Source organism: Elaeis guineensis, chromosome 11 (assembly GCF_000442705.2).
Source record: "Elaeis guineensis isolate ETL-2024a chromosome 11, EG11, whole genome shotgun sequence".
NCBI classification, from domain to species: domain Eukaryota; kingdom Viridiplantae; phylum Streptophyta; class Magnoliopsida; order Arecales; family Arecaceae; genus Elaeis; species Elaeis guineensis.
Window position 1 is genome coordinate 99929153 of NC_026003.2, and position 26142 is coordinate 99955294.

At 42.9% G+C, this 26142-nt stretch overlaps 1 protein-coding gene and 2 non-coding genes across 3 annotated transcripts; all 3 read right to left on the reverse strand.

The window, feature by feature from the left end:
• Window positions 1-5153: 5153 nt before the first annotated feature.
• Window positions 5154-20546, reverse strand: LOC105053596 (rRNA 2'-O-methyltransferase fibrillarin 1). Its single transcript, XM_010934829.4, is given in 8 exon segments — window positions 5154-5406; window positions 5409-5490; window positions 6103-6171; window positions 17262-17438; window positions 17551-17628; window positions 19431-19526; window positions 19692-20002; window positions 20370-20546. Coding segments are annotated over 8 exon segments (921 nt in total). The 5' UTR covers window positions 20386-20546; the 3' UTR covers window positions 5154-5314.
• Window positions 6527-6600, reverse strand: LOC114914655 (small nucleolar RNA snoR60). The gene has a single exon (XR_003802194.1). It is a non-coding gene; the product is annotated as a small nucleolar RNA snoR60 (small nucleolar RNA).
• LOC114914656 (small nucleolar RNA snoR60) lies at window positions 6802-6875 on the reverse strand. Its single transcript, XR_003802195.1, has one exon. It is a non-coding gene; the product is annotated as a small nucleolar RNA snoR60 (small nucleolar RNA).
• Window positions 20547-26142: the final 5596 nt, after the last annotated feature.

Sequence of the window (26142 nt, forward strand, 5' to 3'; positions counted from 1 at the left end):
CCATCACATATGACAACCAAATTGCATCCAATCCCTTACCCACATGAGACGCCCACAATGAGAAAGCTTCCAAGTGTTGGTGCTTCCATAAGAGAGGGGAATCCTAGTGCAAAAAGAATTTCTCATTTCTCATCCAAAATGGATCCGATTCGAATCTAATTCGAAGCTAGTTCGAAATAATTTCGAAAGACTGTTAATCTCAAACTCTTTAGAACTTTTGTACCAAGTCTAACTTAGATTTTGGACCCAATTAAGTCTAATTAATTCAGATCTAATCTAAAATTAATCTGCACTTAAATCTAATCTTTCATATGCCCCATGAATTATAGATTAGAAACTAATCATCTTCGGGATCGAACCTGAACCTCATGTGTAGTGCTAACTAGACATAGTCAACTCTTCAATCTCGTTTGACCCATAACTTAATTCTCAATCAAGTTAGCTTATATATTCAATCAAGTCAAGCACTTTCAAATTAAACATATAAACATAGGCTAATACTTTCTTACGGTGTCTGACTTGTGTGTGTGACTCCATAGGTTCAAACACTAAGTCGATAGCACAGAAATCGATTTCTACACTAATCAAGATACCATCTAACAATGATTCCCGACATTCAGATAGATCAAATTATCATAAAAAAATATTTCAGAATTCATATATATGGTAACCGCATAATTCATTCTTTTGACCCGAAATGTTCTAGGATGGTCTCAGGTTAACTGTCAACCGAGATTGCTTCATCCACATTGTATTTCAACCTTTTAAATCCATCTCATGAATTACTCTGACCAAAGCTTTACTAAATTGAAATATAGCGATACATCAAGTCTAATAATCCAGAGAGGTCAATCCTATCTTGATCCACACACAGACTTTGCAAATACTCGACTGTACCCAGTAGCCTTCTGTCACTGCATTAGAAATTCAGATAGTCCGGCACCAAAGCACAGTGAGTTGCTTGCAAGTCACTATAGTGATCTCAGGTCTGAAGGATACTTATATCCATGTACTTTGTGAGAAGCTCTTGACAGCAGAATACTTAGCAGGTAAGTTACTTGTTCAGTGATGATGTACTCCTACATCTCACCTGTATGCCATACTAGTATCACCACACTCCTTGATTAAGAGGACAACTAACCCATATGGCACATAACGACCTTCACTTGATAAACATTATCATCCTGTAATAACGTATCATTTGATTGTAAATATATTTAAGAACTATACGATAAATCCTTTCTTTATCATATACTAATATAGTTCTAAAGACTTCATCACAGCACAAAAGTTTCAGGAAGATGTAATTTTATGATAAAAAATATCAGAATAACTATTATTCATTAATCAATAATTTATATACAAAAATGAACTCAATCGTTATATAACTAATTTTAGGACATAATTTTCAACATCCTCAAGGGTCTCTCTCCACTTCTCGTGCGACTCGGGCTCTGTAAGGGTCTGGAAAGTTAGCCCCATCTCGAAATCGTCGAGATCTTCTCGAGGGTCTGGTAAGTTAGCCCTCCGGAGGTTCCCTCAAGAGTCTTTTTCTACTTTTCGTGTGACTCGGGCTCTAAAGGGGTCTGCTAAGTTAGCCCCACCTCGGAGTCATCGAGGTCTTTTCGAGGGTCTGGTAAGTTAGCCCTCCAGAGGTTCCCTCAAAGATCTCCCTCCACTTCTCATGTGACTCAGGCTCTGTAGGATTTTGGTAAGTTAGCCCCACCTCGGAGTCGTCGAGGTCTCCTTGAGGGTCTGATAAGTTAGCCCTCCGGAGGTTCCTTCAAGAGTCCCCCTCTGCTTCTCACACGACTCGGGCTCTGCAGGGGTCTAGTAAGTTAGCCCCATCTCGAAATCACCAAGATCTTCTCGAGGGTCTGGTAAGTTAGTCCTCCAGAGATTTTCTCAAGGGCCTCCTTCCACTTCTCATGCGACTCGAGCTTTGCAGGGGTCTGATAAGTTAACTCCACCTCGGAGTCACCGAGATCTTCTTGAGGGTCTAATAAGTTAGCCCTCATGAGATGCGTTGTGTGCCTACGATGATCTTATATCTACGGCATCTAGTACTTATCATCTTCGCATGAGAGAAAGTGTGTGCCAGCGGCGAGCTTATGCCTACGACATCTTGCACTTTCGACGATATTCTGGCCTTATTCTCATCAGTCGAGGCTCAGGTAACTCAGACCCCACTTGTAACAACACCTCTCTCCGAGGAACAGTCAGGGGCGTATAGTTATTGTACTGTCGAGGAGGTGATGGTTGCCGAACCCTTCTTGGAGGACTGCGGGATCGACGATTTCGACCCCCATTATTCCACCTCGGGGGCGGGGATCAAGAGCGCTGGCATCTTTTCTCCTCTCGCCTTGGATGGCGCTTCTTACTGGGTCCCGCCACAGCTGAACCGATAGAAGTCTCATCGGCAAAGGTCTCTTCTATGCAGGTATAGTTCTCCACACGGGCAAGCATATCCGAGAGATTCCAAGGATAAGTCTTAATTAATGAGCTTTTTAAGTCATTCTTCAACAGACCGCTCATCATTACGGCCATCACGATCGACTGATCCAGATTTTGGATCTCCAGGATCACTACATTGAATCTATTCATAAAAGAACAGATTGACTCGCCCTCCTTTTATTTGATAGTATGGAGGTGGTCGAACCGCTTTTGCTATCGCCAACTGCTGATGAAATGACCGAGGAAAGACTGGCACAAGTCCTCAAAGGAATGGATAAATGCCAGCCTCAAACTCGAGTAACACTGCCGAGCGGCCTCCTTAAGGGTTGGAGGGAACACTCGATAGAGGATTGCATCCGATGCTCTCTGAAGGAGCATCATTGCCTTGAAGGTCTCCACATGATTGACATGATCAGTGGTCCTATTGTAGACCTCCAGTTGAGACAGTTTAAAGTGCAGGGGGAGGGGTTTCTGCACAATCCTCGGAGCGAAGGGTGACTGGCTGTTATACCTTTCGTAGGGCAGCACCGAGGAGCCATTATTATTGAGGGCTTTTTCTATTTTTTGGCCTAACTACTGGCCAAGCTTCTGGAATCGTCTTTCAAAATTAACTTCATAGATAATACCAGCCTCGGAGTGCAGAGGAGATTGGCGTCTGGGGTTTGAGCCATGGCCTGTGGGCTTGAAGATCACCACCTAGCTGGATGCTGGGCCTTAAGGCGACTTTGATGAGTCAACCTCCTCTCCGAACTTCGAAGAAGCGCCTGCGGCTCTGATTAAGGTGGTGGTTATGAAGCCGTAGTCAAAGCAGGATTCTGTGGAGGCACCGCTGTGGAAGGCACAGGTGACACCACCGAAAGAATTATATGACGCACCACTGTAGGGGGTGCAGAGACAGCCTGAGGAGGCTATGACGCCACTTAGAAGGGCATGAGAAAGATTTGGACCGCTTGGATTGCGATCGTCAGATGTTGAACTTGCTGGAAGAGCTGACCAAATTAGTCGACCGTGATTGACGCCGGCCGGGCCTGTTGAACCGATGGAAGGACGATTGCTTGAACTGATGGAGGAATTTTCGATACCAGCGGTTGAACTTGGTTGTCAGCTTGACTGGCCACCTGTCGGAAAGCGGCGGCCTTGGAAAGCCAAGAAGATATCCATCTTGGAGCTATGAATGTGAATGTAGACCCTTCCTGTATCTGTTGCTGCTTAAATCGGTCAGGGTCGGAAGACGGACACTTGGACACCTCGTGCAGCAATGCTGGCACTGGAGTTACCTACAAGATAAGTTCCAAACCGGAGGTTGTAGCTCCGACGAGGATCCTCCGATGCTCAAGTCAGAAAAACAGAGAATAAAAAAACAACAGATTCTTTGAGAGGAATTTGATTGGACTTACCTGAGTCCTCGAGATTCTGATTACTTATATAGAAAGATGCCAGACAGCTGGATTGTTAGTTGTGAGATCGCACGATCCTGAGATTGTCAAATCGTTGAACATACCAAACTGAATGAGATAATTGAGCCCTTAATCGTTCCCACGAGATTAGGGAAGACGGTTACGCCAAATCCCATTTTATTCGGGATAGACAGCTGTCGCGCACGCACACGTTGAGGAGGTAAATCGACTGAGCAGCTCATACACAGATTAAACCTTGAAAACGCCAGCTGAGCTGGACTCCTCAACTCATACGATGGTCAGTGATCGTGTTGATGATCCAAAAACTCGAAATGTCTTGTAATATAGTACTGATCCGAAATGCTCACGATAATCACCATAACAATTATATTATAATATATTAATATTATATATATTAATATAAATATAATATTATTATTTATATAAAATTTATAATCAAAAAAATATGATCTTATATTTATTAAAAATATAATAGATATTTTATGTAATTTTTTCATAAACATAATACTTAACTAAATATAAACCACTAACTATCATCTAAAATGTTAAAAAAATTTATTTTCATCAAAATTTTATTCCCAAAATATAACTTCTCGAAACACACAAACCAACCAAGTCCTAAATCTCATGGATATTAAAATATTAAACTTGACCACGAAGGTGAACCAAAAATGCGGCTCATAACTTGAAGAGCCGGTACCGCACACATATCAGTTTGGTATGCACACAAGACTTGGCCAGACATTTCGAACGACCAGCACACCCTTAACCCAAAAAAAAGACTAGCTCATGAAGATTATTGTTACTTAGATTTTGCTCAAGCAACTACAGTTCATGAAGATTTTTACCACCACCCTAACTTTATAGATTTTTTTTTGGTAATTTTTTTTAAACTATTATAGTCACCAATGCAAACAAACTGCCATATTGTCTTCTACAATTGAAATTTCCATTGCAAAGAGGATTGTCCTCCATGAGGAATCGAAAACAAATCACTTATTCATAAAAATCCTAGCTCAATGCAAAGAGAATATAACTGAATGTGCTAGAATTAATCTGACATTACAAGATGTTAAGGTTAATTGAAAGACAGTTCATATACTTGTTCCGGTTGTCAATCACTTCGAACAACACTAAGTCAGTTGCAATTGAAATTTCGCAATAGGCACCCTAAGACACGTAGCATAAGAATCTAAATTACAATGCAACACATTTCGAAGTTAACAGGATGCATGAAGATGTTAAATGCAACAACACTGCCAGAGGTTAAGCACCATCCTCTGAAACGAAACCAGAAAAACCGATTCCATTTTAGTGTTTGGAGATAAAACCATAATTCAGACAACAGTAGGAAGAAGCACAGTATCAAATAACCCAATAACCATAATTTCCTGCATGCAGCTACTAGTGAAGCAGTCATTCCCAACTAAAAAAAGAAAACTCTAGGAGGCCGCTTTCTGCTTCTTTGGCATGCGGTATCCACCAACAACACAGGCATGATCTCGCTCAAAAGGCTCGAGAGTGACCTGCTCGATGGCTTGAACTGCTCTGCCTGCAGTTTCTTCACTTCTTGTGCAAAGACTGCCTCAGCTGGCACCGTCGAGTCAATGCAGTTGGCCTAAAGAAAACAGACCCAAAGATTGTTAGACACCCACCGTAACTCAAGTTGCTTGCTCAATTAAAACTAAGCAAATCACTAGTTTAGAATTAAAAAATGGTTTCAGTAACAAAAAATAATTGGAAAATTAAAAGAATTGGCCATTTGAAAGAAAATCAACAATTTAAAGTCAAGAACAAGTGAAAAATATAATGCAAGTTACCAATAACAGATATTGTGCATTCAAAACCAAACACAGGACTGGCGACAAGAATAAAATGTCACAAGACGCACCAGCAATAATAAAAGCATAAGATATATTTGGCATGTAACTTTGAAAGAAGTGTTTATAAGAAATTTGTAAATGTATTTGCAACTTATTCATAAAATTTTTGATTTTTCAAATAAACTATGAATATAATTCAATGATCCAGGGTTAGTTTGAAGAATGCCAGTGAAATAACAATGAAATTTTTATCACATATATGTATATATATGGAACAGGAGTGACGAAGAATCAGGAAGCAATGCCTTTAAATTAAAAGCGTCTGGCTTCCATCAGAACCATCTTTAACGGATGCATCAATCTAAATGGGATCTTTTCCTGTCTAAACTAAATGATAAGCACAGTACCTTAATTGATATCACAAAATGACCACCGTTCTTCAAGAAATAAGATGCATTCAGTGCCACTATCCTTGCCTGCAAAGAAAAGTAAACCTTGAACACAAGCACAAAGGTTCAAGAAATTTGTACACTTTGAATTTGAAAGCCAGAGCCAAAATAACAAAGCATCCAGGAGAAAACACGCCCAAACATCAATGCGTGCACAAATCAGTTAAAAAGGTCAAAACTCCGCAACATATTTGGTTAACAAAGGCTTGTTGGTCCAGTTTCTTGTAAAGTTAAAGATGATCAAGTAATAACCTTTTGCTTAATGCCATGGCTCTAGTAAAGTTAAGATCAAGTAATAACCTTTTGCTTAATGCCAGAAAAAATATATATGGAGAGCATGATAATGAATCATCTGAAGAAAAAACTTAAATGGTGGCATGTATGCATCAGAAACTCGGGCTTGCATCATCCAATATGATGTCTTGAAGGGGAATCCGAGTACTTCATCATATGCTTGATGTCACATTTAAAAAAAGAATAGGAAAAAATGTCATCAAAAAACATATAAATAAAGTATCAACAAAAAATCATAGTATTGTCATGTGAATTTGAGTAATCATCAGACAAACATCATAATATGTCAAAACATTTAGGCAAAAACTAATAAAAAAAGGAGAGATGCATAATATGATATTGGGGGGAGAGTGAAATCATATGTGCATCAGAAACTCAAACTTGCATCATCCGTTTTGATGTCCTGAAGGGGAATCCGAGTTATTCATCCTATGCTTGATGTTAAGAAAAAAATTATAAACAGTTTCGTAGACATGGAAAATCATGAGTGTCAAGCAAAAGAACATAGAAAGTTAGACATGGACAATCATGAACAACACCAAACCATGAAAAACTGGCAGCCACTCAACTGAATTTCATTTAAATGCACAATCAAATGCCTGCAGTGAAAGAATAAAAAAGATAATACATTTACAATGATGTTAGCTACTAAAAACAAATCAAACTACAAAGTATTTTGCTGCTTTTCTTACAGTTCTGGTCCTAATACTTGACAACTTGAAATTACTAATTTGAAAGTTGTTGCTTTTCCACTTTTAGTATTGAATGCAATAACAAAGAAAGCAAGTCCCAGAAGAGCACAAAGCTGCTTCCTGAGCTACTGGATATGGTTATAAGAGTTTAATGGTCAAGATATGATATATGCTCTGAGCTATGCATCGAGGCCGGTATGAACTGTAGTAAAAAAGACATCCCAATGCCTGAGACTCTTGCCATTGTGGTGTGTAGCGAGGCACAAAGGTGCAGCCTCACCCTCATGTGTGGAGAGGTTGTTTCCGTGTTTCAAATATGTGAAACCTGATCACAATAGAGCAACACTACCATTGCACCAAGTCTAGCAACCTTGACTTTGCACCAATATGAACTGCAGTAAGTGATCATAAATTATCTACCTATATGTTAAATGGAAACCTTGAGGACCGAAAATAGACAGACTTTGTTATCATTGGAAAAAGTAAGAACTATAACTGGAAACTGTAGAGGAAACATAGGATGGAAACATGGTTAATGCTCTCTGTTGGGTGTAAAATAACCCCAACCGAAGTTCGTAAGAGGCCAACCCTCCCAAGACTCTTCCGGCTTTCGACCTTGTGCGGCGTCTTTCTGAACTTCTCTGACCGTCCGAGTTTCCACGGTGTCCTCCGAACTCCTCCAACGGACGAGCTTCCACGGTGTCCTCCGGACTCCTCCAACGGACGGATTTCTACAGTACCCTTCGGACTCCTCCAACGGACGAGCTTCCACGGTGTTCTCCGAACTCCTCCAACGGACGAGCTTCCACAGTACTATCCAGACTCCTCCAGCAGTCGACCTTCCACGGTGTCCTCCGGACTCCTCCAACGGACGGACTTCTACAGTACCCTCTGGACTCCTCCAACGGACGAGCTTCCACGGTGTCCTCCGGACTCCTCCAACGGACGAGCTTCCACAGTACCATCCGGACTCCTCCAGCAGTCGACCTTCCACGGCGTCCTCCGGACTCCTCCAACGGACGAGCTCCTATCGTACCCTCCGGACTTCTCCAATAATGAGCTCCTTCAGTCGTCTATCGGACTGCTCCTAATGCTCTTCGGGCTTCACTATCAGCCGATTTTCTACAATGGTCGATCGCCTTCCGAATTTCATCTGAGCTTCCACAGTAAGCGAATTCCGTCCGAACTTCTATTGCAACCAGCCTTCAGCCGAGCTTCTACAATAAGCGGTCTCCATCCGGGCTTCCACGGCAACCAGCCTTCAGCCGAGCTTCTACAATAAACGGTCTCCATCCAGGCTTCCACGGCAACTGGCCTCCATCCGAGTTTCTACAATAAGCGGTCTCCATCCGGACTTCCACAGCAACCAGCCTCCATCCGAGCTTCTACAGTAAACGGCCTCCTTCCGGACTCCTACAAGAACTGGACTCCGTCCAAACTTCTACAACAGAATTGGATTCCAGACGAACTTCTACAACGAACGGGCTCCATCACAAGACAGGAAAGAAGCCATTGCATGGTCCTTGTTGGGATATACCGACTGACCCCCGTACGCCGACTTATCCTCGAGCCGGTCCGACCGACGCCCGACTATACCCACCGGACAGATAGACGACTCCGACAATGACTGCCGACAATATCCGGGCGAAAGTATGCCGGCCAAACAGACCGATACTGTTTCCAACCGACCGAACGACCGAATCCGTATCACCAACTCACTGTCGGGGATGGCAGCCGACGTCCGACTTCTACAAGGTACCAGATCAGCCGACGATGTTTTCGAGTCACCACCCGACGTCCCGACAACCGAATACCGACATATAGTCGGCCAGCCCGTCTAAACGCTGTACAACCGCTATGGATTGTTGTCCCATCAAGGACATGCTGCACGGCCGTCCTGGAGTATTGTCCTGCCAAGGACATGGGTCAATTCTGATGACATGACAATCCACGCCGATTTGACAACTTCCCAGTTGTATGCACCATTAATGGCGGGACCATACCGCATTCTACTATAAAATGGGGTAAGGCAACAGTTTCGATAAGTTTTTTTGAAAATTTTTTCAAGCTTTCTCAAACTCTGCTAAAATTCCATTCGAGTGCTCCATTTCTGTGCAAGCAGAGTACTGACTTGAGTGTCGGAGGGTTTTGTCGGAGCACCCCCAACTCCGGTTTAGACTTTCTTTGCAGGTCCCGGCGGCGGCCGTGATCCCCTCGACTCCGGCTTCTCCGGCATCGGCGAAATTCTGCACCAACAGAATTGGCGCTACAGGAAGGGATTGTCTTCGCAGGATCCTTGTTCTTAAAGGAGTACTCAACGGGACTGTCTTCTTCGACATCTTCTCCTTCTCCGACCAGATCCCAACCTGATGCCTCCCCGAAAGGCATCCACCAGGCGATCTACGGCCTCCACAACCAGATCTCGACAAAACCCGCCGACTCCGACCCCATCTCCGATTTTTCAGGCTCCTCCCCCTCCGACAACGACAGTCGGCATGGAGCAGTTCGACCTGCTGGTTCAGCAGGTCAAGGGCTTCACCGAAGCGGTGCAGGCCATGTAGCAGCAGCAGCAACCGCAGGCATTTGTGCGGCTAGAAAGAGCATCGCCGGAGTTTTGGAAGCTGGCAATCGGGCGGCCCACTTGGACCAGTCGTCCTGTATCCCCCGAAAAGGGGAAGCAGGGGGCGGAGAGCCCTCTGTCTGATCACAATTCCGCCTCCGGAGGGTCCCTACCTCCGTTCTGCTGAAAAACCCTCGAGATTCGCGATCGAGAGGATCTCCTGGATCAAAGGTTCCAAGAGATGGACCGACGGATCGAAGAGCTCCGCCATGCTCCCTCTGCTTACAGTAAGGATATCTGTACTAACCCTCCTTTTTCTCAAAGGATTATGCAGGAATCGATCCCGTCGAACTTTAAGCTCTCCCAATTTGAAAGCTACGACGGACCTCGGATTCGGTTGACCACCTGGAGGCCATTCGAAAAACGATGCTGCTCCATGGTGCGCCAGACGCCATCCTGTGCCGAGCTTTCCCATCTACCTTGAAGGGAGCGGCAAGAAATTGATACTCGGCATTGAAGCTGGATACTATCTTCTCCTTTGATCAAATGAGCCACCAGTTTGCGGCTCATTTCGTCAGCAACCGACATTCCCGGAGAGGTTCGGAGTCCCTCGTCAACATCAAGCAAAAGGAGAGAATCCATCCGAACTTATGTCAACCGTTTTAATGCCGCCGCATTGGAGGTCCGAAACTTGGACCAATCGGTCGCAATGACCGCCATGAAGAGCGGTCTTCAAAAGAATGACTTTTTGTTTTTCCTGGAAAAGAAATATCCCAGGGACTTTGCTGATTTGCTGGCTCGGACCAAAGGATATGCCCGAGCAGAGGAAGCCTTCAAGCTGAAGGACGAGGAGGCCGCGAAGGAACGGCAGGCGGGTGACCCGACAAGCCTACAGCTGAAAAAGGACCGAGTGAAGCTCGGCCGCGTTCCCGAACTCCCCCCAAACACAAGCGTGTCCGAACTCCCCCCGAGCTCGTAGGCAGAAAAGCCCGGACCGCAGAGTTCGACGGAGCTCTCCCCCAAAAAGATTCTACAGCTACGCCCCTCTCAATGCTCCAAAAGCTCAAGTGCTGATGGAGATCAGGGAGCAGCTGTCAAGATCGAAAAAGATGCGCGCACACCCCGAGAAGTGCAACCCTCACAGGTTCTGCCTCTATCATCGTGACCACGGCCACGACACGGAGGAGTGTATTTAGCTCCGAGACGAGATCGAGGAGCTCATCAGACGAGGTCGGCTCAACAGATTCATTCGACGCCGGCCTGAAGGTAGAGAAGATCGACCGAGGGACCTACCACCACTAGAGCTGCCAAAGAGGGAAGAACAGCCTGAAGATCGGCCTCCAATCGAGATCATCAACACCATCTCTGGAAGACCCCGACGGGGAGCAGCCAGTGGATCGATCGAACCCCCTAAGCGGCAGAAAACTGAAGAATCTATAATCTTTACTGAAAAAGATGCCCAGGAGGTTCAATTCCCTCATAATGATGCGGTGGTAGTTTCTTTAAATATTGCTGACTATGATGTACGCCGCATCCTTGTTGATAATGGAAGCTCGATCGATATTTTGTTTTACGATGCATTCTCAAAAATGTCCATTCCGGATGATCGATTAGGGTCGATAAACTCCCCATTGGTAGGGTTCACTGACGATGCTGTGCCAGTGGAAGGAGTGATAACTTTGACCGTAGTTGCAGGTCGGAGCCCAAAACAATCTAGAGCGCAAGTGAATTTCCTGGTGGTAAGGGCGCCGTCTACCTACAACGCAATACTCGGACGACCTGGCCTCAACGCCCTCCGAGCTGTGATATCGACCTACCATTTGAAGTTGAAATTTCCTACAAACCAAGGGGTCGGAGAGGTCAGAGGAGATCAAGTCCTGACAAGACACTGCTATAACATAGCCTTACAAAGAAATGGTCAGTTTGACCCCTGTCCGGTTGACGGATTAGACACCCACGACGACCTTGCTAAAGAACGGGGTGAGCCAATCGAAGATCTTGTCCCAATTCCTTTGAACGATGGGAATGAAGAGCACGTGGTAAAGATCGGCTCCAACCTGGGAGAAGAGGTGCGGACACAGCTCATCAATTTTCTACAAAAGAATGCGGATATTTTCGCTTGAGTTCCAGTGGACATGTCGGAGATTGATGCGGAAGTCATGGAACACCGTCTAACTGTCGATCCCAAACGTCGGCCGACGAAGGAAAAAATCCGAGGTCATGCACCAAAAAGGCAGAAGGCAATGGCTGAGAAAGTTGATAAACTCCTGAAAGCCGGGTTCATCAGAGAAGTCAACCATCTGAACTGGATCTCCAATGTGGTTCTCGTCAAGAAGACGAACGGCAAGTGGAGGATGTGTATAGACTTCAAAAAGCTGAACAAAGTCTGCCCGAAAGACAGTTACCCTCTGCCCAGAATTGACAAATTAGAGGATGCAACCTCGGACCACGAGCTTCTCACTTTTGTGGATGCATTCTCCGACTACAATCAAATCAGTATGGCACCAGAGGACAAAGAAAAGACTGCTTTTATCACTGATTGTGGTCTTTACTGTTGCAGGGTCACGCCTTTTGGCCTAAAAAATGCAGGGGCGACCTATCAACGGCTGGTGAATAAATCTTCAAAGAGCAGATCGACCGCAACATGGAGTCTACGTGGACAACATGTTTGTAAAAAACAAATCCTCAATGAACCACGTCGCCGACCTTGAGGAGACCTTCGGCATCCTCCGAAAATACAAGAAGCTGAATCCAGCCAAGTGCGCTTTTGGAGTAACCTCAGAAAAATTCTTGAGCTTTATAGTATCGGGGCGCGGGATCGAAGCAAATCCGGAAAATATCCATGCCATCCAGGAAATGACCGCCCCAAAGTCAATAAAGAAAGTTCAGCGCCTTACTAAGAGAGTAGCAGCTCTGAATTGTTTCGTCTTAAGGTCGACTGAACGGTGCCTACCTTTCTTTCAGACTCTCAAACAGCCAAAGAACTTCTGTTGGACCACTGAGTGTCAGCGAACGTTCGAAGAATTGAAGAACTACCTCAGCTCACCTCCGCTATTGACAAAGCCCAAACCTGGAGAGTTATTCCTGTACCTGACGGTCTTCCCTGTGGCTCTCGCAGCAGTTTTGGTTAAGGAAGAAGCAAAAATTCAACGGCCGATCTACTACATAAGTCGAGTATTGAGAGACGCTGAAATCAAGTACACTAAGTTAGAAAAACTAACTTATGCCTGTTGATTGCAACCCGAAGGCTCCGACCTTACTTTCAAGGACACACCATAACGCTGCTCACCGATCAGCCAATTAAGGCAATTCTGCATTAAACGGATGCTTCCGGAAAGATAACGAAATAGGCAGTCGAGCTCACAAAATTCGACATCAACTATCGACCTCGACCGACAATATGGCACCGTCTGTGGGAGGAGCGGACCTTCCACGACCATGGAATTCGAAAAATTTACGAATACAATCGAAACTAAGCGTGTCAGGAACAAGAGGAGAACCTCGTCCCGACACGAAGGAAGGCCCGATTATTAAGAGACCGGATGGGGGGAGAGGCCCTCGCAACGGCCCTTATGCGCCCCCACAGCCATGTTAGGAACAGAAGGAGAACCTCATCATAACATAAGCAAAGTCGAAAATCCGGTTATTAAGAGATCAGATGGGGGGAGAGGCTCTCGCAACGGCCCTTATGCGCCCCCACAGCCATGTTAGGAACAAGAGGAAAACCTCATCCTAACATGAGCAAAGTCGAAGACCCGGTTATTAAGAGACCGGATGGGAGGAGAGGCCCTCGCAACAATCCTTATGTGCCCCCACAGTCATGTTAGGAACAGGAGAAGAACCTCGTCCTAACATGAGCAAAGCCGAAAGTCCGATTATTAAGAGATCGAATGGGGGGAGAGGCCCTCGCAACGACCCTTATGTACCCTCACAAGCCATGTTAGGAACAGGAAGAGAACCTCATCCTAACATGAGCAAAATCGAAGGCCCGATTATTAAGAGACCGGATGGGGGGAAAACCCTCGCAACGGACCTTATGCATCCCCACAGCCATGTTATTAAGAGACCAGATGGAGGGAGAGCCCTCGCAACGACCCTTATGTGCCCCCACAAGCCATGTTAGGAACAGGAAGAGAACCTCGTCCTAACATGAGCAAAGTCAAAGGCCTAGTTATTAAGAGACCGGATGGAGGGAGAGGCCCTCACAACGGCCCTTATGCACCCCCACAGCCATGTTATTAAGAGACCGGATGGGGGAAGAGGCCCTCGCAACGGCCCTTATGTGCCCCCACAGCCACTTAAGGAACAGGAAGAGAACCTCGTCCTGATACAAACGAAGATCTGATCGTTTAAGATCGGATGAGGAAAAAACCTTCTCAACGGCTCCTCTACACCCCTACAAGCCCGTTAGGAGCAGAGAAAAAACCCTCGCCCAAACATAAAAAATAGAGAGAAAAAAAAGAAAGCGACGAACTACGCAAAAGATAAGAAAAAAACAAACTACATCTAGGACACAAGGGACCTCGTCTCAATAAGAAAGAAAACTCTTGTCAAAAATCTTTAGTCTCTAAGGGGAACCCAACACTAGCCACAAAAAGTTCGGACCCCAAGCTCGGACATCGAGAGAAAGCATCAAATTCGAATAGCCCCGAAAAGACCTTCGGTCATGAACAAAAAGGACGAATCAACGCGGCGACGACCAAAAACCCTCAAACAATGTCGACATCGAATAAGACAAAAGACAAGAGAAACTCGGTAAACGACAACTCAGAGCAAGAATAGACAAGGTAATGAGAAAATTTCTTTTTATTTCATTAGTAAAGAGAGCATTACAAAAGCCTTTGAAGGCCAGAGAAAAAAAAAACAATAAGAAAAGAAAAGAATACATGGAACAAAAGGTAAAAGAAGCTCTAAGAAAGCTCGACTTCTTCTGACTTCGAACTCTCGGTTCCAGCCATTATCAGGGATTGCTTTAAGTTCTTAACTTCTTCCACTTCTTTTTTTCTTAACAGCATCTCCCGATACATTTGGTGAAACCACCGACTTTCACCCTCCGATTCCCGAAACCTCTTCCTCAGAACTTCAGACTCCGCTTCTGCATCCTTAACCGCCTGCTGCTCATAGGTCAGCTGAATTTTCAGCCGCTGCAGTTCGACCTCTCCTTCCCAAAGGCTACGGACAGTTCTTCCATGGTCCCCCTCAAGGAAACAATCTTTTCAGATCACCTCGATTTGAAAAGACTCCAACACCGGCGCACCAAGCGCCAAAATATCTGGAAACAATCGAATATGTAAATCAAAGGGGACAACTTCGGCTGTGAAAATTTCTCTGTACTTTATTCGAAACTCAAACTCGAAAGTAGGAGGACTGATGTTGGGTGTAAAATAACCCCAGCCGAAGTTCGTAAGAGGCCAACCCTCCCAGGACTCTTCCATCTTCCGACCTTGTGCGGCATCTTTCTGAACTTCTCCGACCGTCCGAACTTCCACGGTGTCCTCCGGACTCCTTCAACAGACGAGCTTCCATGATGTCCTCCAGACTCCTCCAATGGACGGGCTTCTACAGTACCCTCCGGACTCCTCCAACGGACGAGCTTCCACAGTACCATCCGACTCCTCCAGCAGTCGACCTTCCACGGTGTTCTCCAGACTTCTCCAACGGACGGGCTTCTACAGTACCCTCCAGACTCCTCCAACGGACGAGCTTCCACGATGTCCTCTGACTCCTCCAACGGACGAGCTTCCACAGTACCATCCGGACTCCTCCAACAGTCGACCTTTCACGATGTCCTCCGGACTCTTCCAACGGACGACCTTCTATCATACCCTCCGTACTTCTCCAATAATGAGCTCCTTCAATTATCTATCGGACTGCTTCAAATGCTTTTCGGGCTTCACTATCAGCCGATTTTCTACAGTGATCGACTGTCTTCCGAATTTCATCCGAGCTTCCACAGCAAGCGGACTTTAACCGAGCTTCTACAATAAGTGGTCTCCATCCAGACTTCCACGGCAATCAGCCTTCAGCCGAACTTCTACAATAAGCGGTCTCCATCCAGACTTCCACGGCAATCAGCCTTTAGCCAAACTTCTACAATAAGCAGTCTCCATCCGGGCTTCCACGACAACCGGCCTCCATCCGAGTTTCTACAATAAGCGATCTCCATCCGAACTTCCACGGCAACCGACCTCCATCCGAACTTCTACAGTAAACGGCCTCCTTCCGAACTCCTACAAGAACTGGACTCCATCCGAACTTTACAACAGAATTGAATTCCAGACGAACTTCTACAACGGACGGGCTCCATCACAAGACAGGAAAAAAGCCATTGCATGGTCTTTGTTGGGATATACCGACTGGCCCCCGTACGCCGACTTATCCTCGAACCAGTCCGACCGACGCCCGACTCTACCCACCGGACAGACAGACGACTCCGACAATGACTGCCAACAATATCCGGGTGAAGATATGCCGGCCAAACAGACCGATACTGTTTTCAACCGACCGAACGATCGAACCCGTATCACCGACTCACCGTCGGAAGTGACAGCCGACGTCCGACTTCCACAAGGCACCAGATCAGCCGACGATGTTTTCGAGTCACCACCCGACGTCCCGACAGCCGAATACCGACATATAGTCAGCCAGTCCGTCTAAACGCCGTACAACCGCTATGGGCTGTTATCCCGTCAAGGACATGCTGCGCGACCGCCCTGGGCATTGTCTGCCAAGGGCATGGATCAATTCTGATGACCTGACAACCCACACCGATTTGACAGCCCCCGACGATTTGACAACTCCCCAGTTGTATGCACCATTAATGACGGGACCATACCATATTCTACTATAAAATGGGATAAGACAACAGTTTCGGTAAGTTTTTTCGCAAGTTTTCTAAAGCTTTCTCAAACTATGCTAAAATCCCATTTGAGTGCTCCATTTCTGTGGAAGCAGAGTATTGACTTGAGAGGGTCTTGCCGGAGCACCCTCAACTCCGATTTAGACTTTTCTTGCAGGTCCCGACGGCAGTCGTGATCCCTCGACTCCAGCTTCTCCGGCATCAACGGAATTCTGCACCAACACTCTCAATGTCAAACATTGTACCTATGTCAATGCATAAAATTATTAAAAAAAAAAGGTTTCAACATAAAGCACAGACATCATAAGGTCACATAGGATTTCAAGTTTGACACCCACAAATATGTGCATGCATGCATAAGCATGCATACAGATTATGTGCCTCAGTACCCAGACTACATTCATACTGTTACCTATCTTGATAGGTATACAAGTAGCTTCTAAGGTATAACCTAGCTTATAATGTTCTAAAATCTATTGGTTATAGCACTGATGAATACATATAATGTATGTACTTATGTAATAGTACAATATTCAAAATAAGGCATACAAGAGTTCAAAAACTGAAATGAAAGGCAATAAAAAACACAGGCTGACAAAATGGTTTTACAGCATAAATGTGGCATTATCATCAGAAAGATCTAGTTACAAATATACAGAAATACCTTGGAAAAAGCCTACTAGCAAACAACATGGTATACAAGAATACATACTTGATCTGGCTGAGCAACATCTGCGAAAATAACATCAACCATTCCCACCAGCATTCGGTATCTAGCAGGATGTCGAGCATCTTCAATGATGGGGATAACATTTGTTCGCTTCTTCGCCATGTTTACAAGATCCCTTCCACTTCTATGTGAAAATTCAACAGCATAGACCACTCCAGTCTGCCAAGCAAGCTAGAATGAGAAGCAATACAAAATCTTGCAACTCCAAATGATTACTTTCCTATAAAGGAGAACTATAAAATGAGCAGCACATGCAGCAAAAATAACTTACAGGCCCAACAATGTCAGAAACATGAGATACTGTAGTCCCAGATGCCGCTCCAAGGTAGAGAACTCGAGTCCCTGGAGCCTTCATTTAAATGAAAATAAAATCAGGATAGCATAAGAGAGTTTTAGAAAACATATAGCAAACTGTTTAATTAGAAAACAGTAAACGGAGCAAAACAAGAGAAGAAAGAACTTTTAAAGCAAAAATAACATCATTGGAAGTACAGAGCAACAGGTTTTTCCGGCTTTCAGCACTCAAAGATAATAGCAATAACAGTCTAGGAAGAAGTTGAAGCAAAATTCCACATATTAAAGCAACTATACCATTGCAGTCAAACATTTATGCAAAAGCAAGAATGCATACAGACATGGCTTCATGCACACATCCATCCATGCATATACATGCATATAGCTCCAGTTCTTAACACATTAAACCAGTATGAGATGGAACAGACACAAGAATCAGATTTGGACTGTGTGCTAGCGTCTAACTTGACAAGAGGAAAAAATAAGAGAAGGGAATATGCAAGAAAAATAATTTTAACTAAAATATAATTAAAATTGCATACAAGAAAAGTTAAAAGGTATTACCTGTTAAAGTCCTCACACGCATGATTCTCATCCAAAATTCTCAATGATTTTATCATTTCAGCAAAACAACATTTTGCAAAATCATTTAAACACCTACATTCTCCACCAATTTCTAAGAATAACAAAAACTCATTCTTATTAGTGTGCTGAATTCATTTTTGGAACTCCATCCATTCCTAAAAGCTGTCAATTAAAAAAATTTAATAAGTATCCAGGTGCCTAACATGTATTCAACACTAATTCTAATAGCTGGATGCGAGTGCCCAGGTAATACAATGTACAACAGCAAGAAGAATAGGGGGCATTGCAGCATGTCTCCTCAAAACCATAAAATCTAATGGACCTGTTACCATCTTTGGTAACTAATGGCATTCATTTTCTATGAACAGTAATGTATCAGTAATGTTTCCAGGTTCAAGTGTACGATGGAAATGCATCCGTGTGAATTTGCATATCAGGGTTCAGACAAAACCAGGGGATAAACTGGCTGTAATAAAAAATAATATGGAAAAAGCCCTGAACAAAACCCAACCTCCATATTTATATTTGTATAACTGTAAACATTAATATACATGTCCTCACGGATATGATAACCTTATTCATATCTCTTAATATGCTTGTCATGGCACGTGATTAAATTTTTATAAAACATGGGCTCCTTCTTATCCCATCATAAAATATTATTCTTATACATTATTTAATAAAATGTTAAACCAGAACATGGAACCAAAGCTCCTCTTTCTCACTTTATCACTCACAGCCCCTTGAACAAAATACACAAAACAAAGAAACGAAATGAAAACTGAACAAATGGGGTGCTTAAGATGGTTTTGAAGGGACAAGAATCAAGGCCCAGGGTGTCCATCCATATCATACCTATCTACAATACATACTGTCCCAACTAGTTATCTGCATACTATAATAGTGCGGATCTCTGTACTATGTTTTCTGGCTCATATAAATTAGTCATGTTATGTTAATTTGTATGATAAATTACTTTAGCTACATAATGGAGATGTTAAATGGAATCAGCTAGTTATCTAGCATGACCAGCAATCCTAGGCTACCCTAGAATAGCTCAAAATCATGTTTATCTATTAAAAACAAGTTTATCCAGTCCACAAAGCATTTAAAATTGGTCTATCTCCAAGTTATGCAACTTCTTATCTATGATGCAACCAAAGCATAAGAAGCCCATTTCCATTGCAATAATAACAACAACAACTCAGACATGCATGTGCAAATCAACAAAAACTCAAAAGCGAACTCAACAGTAAGAAATGGAATGCTTACAATCCAAATGTTATCAACGCCACCAAGAATAGCTGCTGCCAGCTTCGAGCGGAATGGATTCCATACCCGGTACTCCACCTTGGTTCCATCCTCATTCTAGAAATTTGAAACCAAGTTTAGAAAAAAATACATGCCAACACAAATCCCCAAGCAGGTAAAATCCTATAAAAAGCCACGCAATAAAACGAAAAATACGAAATTTAACCAGGAACTTTTACTCCCAAGCACCACAAACAAATGGAGGACAAAGAGATCGATCACCTGAACTGAAATCCGCTTCTCACCATACACAGACTCACCCACCACCATGTTCTTCGTGCAAAGGGCGTCCTCCTTCCCCTTGGCCACAAACACCCCGTCATGCCTGTGGGGTTGGATGACGACCTTGCTCCCACCCTTCATTCCACCGCCCCGGCCACCGCCTCGGCCTCTCCCACCGCCCCGGCCACCGCCTCGGCCTCTCCCACCGCCTCCGCCTCCGCCTCGCCCACCAGGGCCTCCTCCGCCTCTCCCTCGTCCTCTGCCCCCACCACCATCGCTCCGGCCCTTGAAGCCGCCACCGCGACCACCACCTAAAAATACCCCAAAAATTAAGTAAAACACAAAAAATAAAAAGATTCAACTTTGCCTACAGCACTGAATGAAAGGTTTCATTTTTACCACTAGATTGAAAACTAAAACCCGGTAATCTTTTAGAATAAAAGAGAAAAAAAAAAGGTTTCCTAGAAAAAATCTAACAGAAAGCAAGCAACAGAGAAAAGCTTTGAATCGAAGATAAAATCGAATCACATCTATATAAAGCTCGGATCTTGGTCGACATAACAGGGCTGTGAGTGCAAGATTTGGACATGGGCTCAGACAGTGGAGAGTGAAAAAAGATTAACCGCCTAGGGTTTAAAAGGAAAAATGAAAAGAAAAGCCGTGGGAGAGGGGCACTGCCTCTTGGAGGTCTCATTTCCGCAGCTCGGATCGAAGACGGATCGGAGCGGAGCGGCGCAGATAAAGGAGAAACGTTTGTAGGTTCCGTGGGAAGTGGCAAATTTATAGCTGACAGAACTAGGGTTTAGCGTTTTAGGGTTTGGGGAGGCATGAGTGGCGTTCGGTCCGGTTCAAGGCGGCTCAAAAATTCTCAATCCTTTTATTAAAAAAGAAAATAAAAATAAATTAGTTGAACATTTTAAATTTACACGTCATATATAAACCAAGTGGTTAATTTATTCAATAGGATATTTTACCGGACAGTTTATAGGCTCAATTTGTAAACCTCATCACCCAATTTGTATACTAAATGGTGGGAGAGAGTTTGATACAGCACATGATGCATTATTATAACCCATTAGATCATGCCAATCTTCGCACTTGCAAGGAAAGGCTTCCTAAACAAATAAATTTTTTTTTTATATACACTTTTAGTAGAGACAAGTATTAAAAATCATCAGAGTTTTTATTTTTATAGTTGGCTGATTCTATCATATTCTTTTACTAACTAATCCCGTACGATGCAAGATTTATAATTATTATTTTAAATAATATTTTATAAATTAAAAATATAAAATAATATAAAAGATATTATAGATGATATCAAATATTCTAAATACAAATATAAATTCTGACACACATATCTTTTGTCTGGTTTAAAATTTGCAGCACATCTAAATCTCCTCATCTTTGACATTCTATGGAAGTTAGACAATCTAAAAAAAGCTAAGCATCTTATATTTATTAATGGGCAATAGATAGATTAATGTACCATTTAGTTTCAATTTTAAAAAACTGAAGTTAGAAAATGGATATTCATATTGAGTTAAGCTATTCACTATTCACCATAAGTAGTTGCAAAGTTCATGAGAAATTTATAATCAGCTATTACTATGCTATAATAAATTTATTTAAAATTATCAAAGAATATCTTTAATTTATAAATTTTTCAATAATACATATAAATTGCAGAAGCTAAGGACATCCACCATCATTTTTTTTTTCACTTGCAAGCCTTCCAACAGAATATGAACCTTAGTTTAGCGATATCATAAAAATCTATAACTTTGAAATATTCATAGTGTAGACAATAACCCTCTAAATTTTATTTTTAATACTAATGTCGGTATAAAAATATGAATAAAAATAAAATAAAATAAAATAATTTTCATATGTATGGCTCTTGGTTAATGAAAAACTGTTGGAAGAATCAAAAAGTCATAAAAAATATAATCAATGTGTAAAAAAAAAATCTTATTTAAGTAGAAAGAAACGGCTAGTAAAGTTACGATATGATCTCAAAAAACAAATCATCTATATGAAAAAAAATTATTCTTATATTTTTGCCATCTTTGCTATATTTTCATTTTTTTTTATATATATTTTTAATTTTTTTCATCTTCAAATATCCTAACCAGATAGGAGGCTTGGAGCAGCTACATCCATATGATATTTTTTTACTCTAATTTTTTTAAAATAAATATTTTATTTTATTTATTTTTTTTCGTTATTTTTTTTTGATAAATGATAGTTTTGTGATATACCGAATAGAATCGGTTAGTGAATATCTCTCTAACGAATGACTTGCAAAAAAATTTAAATTTAAAAAATTAAAATATTTTTTTTTTATGTTAAAATTTTGGAAAAGTAAACTATTAAAAAATTTTGAGATACTTGGGACTGCAGAAACAAAAGATGCACAATCCATCTCCTTACGGTTTTCTAGAACCAAGACTCTTATTCTAGCTACCAATAAGTCATTGGGATCTCTTATTCACAGCACCAGGTTACCAAGGAACGGTAATCAATGAATAGCTGAAAACAATTGCCAGTCAAGGTTAGCCACTGAATCATGAGTTAAGCAATTTAGTAGCAAAACAAAAGCTGAGCACTTTAGCGAGCAATAGAGCTAGCGAAAGCTGGGATTGTTGGAGATGCGTTGAGACAAAGCCAAGAAACAGAAATATGTTAAAATCAATTGCCTACTCGCTGATAAATCTTCAGATAGAGCATATTTATTTGATGTGTTTCTTCAGCTTCCTCGCATTGTACTTTAAGCAAGGTTCCAATGATGCCAATATCACCAAATGGTGGACCTCATCTGAAACCATTATTTACCATTATAATAGATATAGAAGCCAATATTTGGCAGTTCAGCCAATTATTTTTGGATTCACATGTAAAACAATGACTGCTGTAATGGTAATGGAAATTCATAGGCATAATATTGGCATTATCTGCTCAAGCAATTTCTCACTGACTAAAATAATTTTTTTCAGCGGGCCAAGAGGTTTTAATATGCGAAGAATATATTACTTCTTTTAGTTGAACAGTGGAAATGTAAAGTAACAACTCTTATTTTATCATTAAATGACCATTACAATAAAATATAATGGTCAAGTGATGGCTTATTTTTTGTTTTTCCTGGAAGAGATCCCTCCGAAACCGTTAGAATAGCCATTATAACATTGCAATGGTCATTGTTTTTCTCACAAGCCACATGGTTAAACTATATTATTTGACATAGCTTGTTCATCTTTGAGCCAATTATTTTGTTAAATAGAACTGCTACCATGCTGTTATCAGCCATTATTTCCTGTTACAACAGCTTAACAACCATTATCTACCAAGAAAAATACAATCAATTAGGCCTTTCCAATCGGATAACAGCATGATTGAAACCTTTCATTTATAAATAACTTCCTTGATGATAATCATTCTCAATGAATAGAAGAACTCGGTGTTTTGGATATATACTTTTGAGAAATAACTTTTTTTTTTTTTTTTTGTACCCCTTGAAACATAAAGCTGGAGCTGCTGGCTTCGTCGGCACCTCAAGGAACCAACTCACACTGCTACAACTCACACATAATCCCATATACTTGAGAAAAAACTCCTTCCTTGCAGGTCACCACCCCTCCGCTGCCTCCGCCCACTCCCACCGCAGCCTCCTCTCCTTCTCCTCCTCTTACGGTGGTACTGCTTGGGAGCGCAATGTCTCCTTCGCCGCCTTCGCCCACTCTCACCGTAGCCTCCTCTCCTCCTCCTACGGCGGTGCTGCTTGAGAGTACAACGTCCGATGCTTTACCACCCCACGATACCCGACAGCCTCTCCATCCTCATCACCGAAACTGTTGGCTTCATCGCCCTCTCCTCTATCTATGGCCTCAACACCACCGTCTCCTTCTCCGAGTTCCACCATACCGACCAACCCATCTTTCTTTTTCATCTTTCCCTATTTTTGTTGATTTTTTCTATATTTTCCCCGTTTCTCCCCCCACCCAACCTGTCCTTCACCAACCACATCCCAATCCTCTCAGCTCAAGACCCCACATCACCACATGGCACAAAATCTCCCTCGGCTTTTGCCGTCGAAGGCCTCATGGCTGTGGCAGCGCTTTTGCCCATCGTCTCCTCCCTCACGCCCACCGATCTTGCAGAGTTAGTGCACTTGTTTTCCAGTGTCCTGATCCGCTTCTCGACCGCCAATGTCAGAAACCTCCTCTGCAACCTTCGGTTCTACACCTCTACCGACTCCTCCCTGTTCTCTCTCGGCTTGCTCCGCTTCGCCTCCTGCAGTGAGCTTTAGAGGCTCATCTGCAGTGCTATCTGAAGCTCCGAACTCCGTTGACCCCCTCCCATGGCTTCGTACCAGCGACTTCTTCTACAATCTCTCGAACGCCCGCGACGCTCGCAAATAGCTTTAATCTTCCTACAGTTTCACTCTACACGGTTTTCTAGACATGTGGCATCCAAAAAGTCCAACTACGTGTGGTTGCTCCATTTTAATATATATATATGGTTATTTGATCCTATTTCTAGCATGATTTGTATTATATTTAATATTTGAATTATGGTCAGAGGTCATGTTGGTGTGAAGATGGCTTTTGGCATGTTAACAAAGTAATTTCATATATATATATATATATATATATATATATATGATTATTTGATCATATTTCTAGCATGATCTGTATTATATTTAATATTTGAATTATGATTAGAGGTCATGTTGGTGTGAAGATGGCTTTTGGCATGTTAACGAAATAATTTCAATGATAACTTTTTTTGTATAATGATATTTTCATTCAACGGATTGAATAGTTTTTCAATTTAGTTTACTTTGAGTTGGTATGTTGTTAATTTTCAAAATTTAATCCCAATGATCATATATGCCTTCAATCTTTCTACTATGTTTGAGTCCTCATTTCAACTACTCTTAAATAAATTACTAATATTGCATCAAAAAAAAATAATTTACTAATAAATAGCTTTTTTCTTACGAATGTGACTCGCTTTGACATGCGTCTACCATGGGCTCCACCAACCGCCATTAGTCATTTGCCACATTGGTGGCACTCTTGGTCCTCTCATTCGAGTTGCGAATCACATGCTTCTCACCATTAATGACTGCATCATCTTTTCCCATCTCAATATAGTCAAAGTCTGTATTAGCTGTCTCCTTAGTTTGCGGTTTGATATCGTCGAAAGCGTCCAATTCTTTTATCAAAAAGAAAAAAAAGCCTCAAATTCTACATGGTTGCCGAGAGCCTACTAGAAGGGGGTTGGAAAGTTTCACTAATGGGTAGAGGGCTTCACTAATAGGCATGGTGGAAACAGCAATAGAGCTGAAGAGGAGCTGTCAACATTTGACAGAATTCAAACATTTTTACACATTGGATCCAGACCTAAAAGAACTCACTAACAGGTTCAGAATACCGGACTTGAATCTAACCATAGCTGTTGCGGCCAATATCCTCGTCACCCGATCGTCCAGGATGCATATCTGCTTCAGAGTATCGGATTGAATCTAACCATAGCTGTTGAGGCCAATCTCCTCATCGTCCGATCGTCCGGGATGCGTACCTGCAAGAAAAGTCCTCACTGATCGAAGATGCCTCCGACGGAGATCCTCCAACGCTCAAGTCAGAGAGGAGACTAGGCAACAGTGGAAAAAATCAGAGGGCTCAGCGAGATGGAGAGAACTTGAGAGCTTTTCGAGAGCTTACCAAAACTGTTGCCTTACCCCGTTTTATAATAGAATACGGTATGGTCCTGCCATTAATGGTGCAGACAACTGAAAAGTTGTCAAATCACTGGGGCTATCAAATCGGCATGGATTGTCAGGTCATCAGAATTAACCCATGTCTTGCAGGTTAATGCCTTAGGACGGTCGCACAGCATGTCCTTGACAGGACAACAGTCCATAGCGGTTGTACGGTGTTTGGATGGGCTGACCGATTATATATCGGTATTCGACTGCCGGGATGTCAGGTGATGACTCGAAAGCACCGTCGGCTGATCTGGTGCCTTGTGAAAGTCGGACGTCGACTGCCACCCCGACAGTGTGTCGGTGATATGGGTTCAGCCGTTCGGTCGGTTGGAAACATATTGGTCTGTTCGGCCGGATATCGTCGGCAGTCATTGTCGGAGTCGTTTGTCCATCCGGTGGGTAGAGTCGGATGTCGGTCGGATCATTCCGAGGATAAGTCGGCATATAGGGGTCAGCCGGTATATCCAACAGTTGCCCTCCCCACTCCTGAGTCTGATGTCGTGTTGGTCCGCATTACCACGTGGGCGACGGCCTCGGACGAAAGGAGTGGTTTTTCATCACGTCATATCCTGACTCTGACGACCGCACCAACGGACGATCCGGTGTTAGACATCTCATTGGGAATGCAAACCGTCGTCGATTAATTAATTCTAAGACGTGATTTTTCCGCCACGCGTCAGG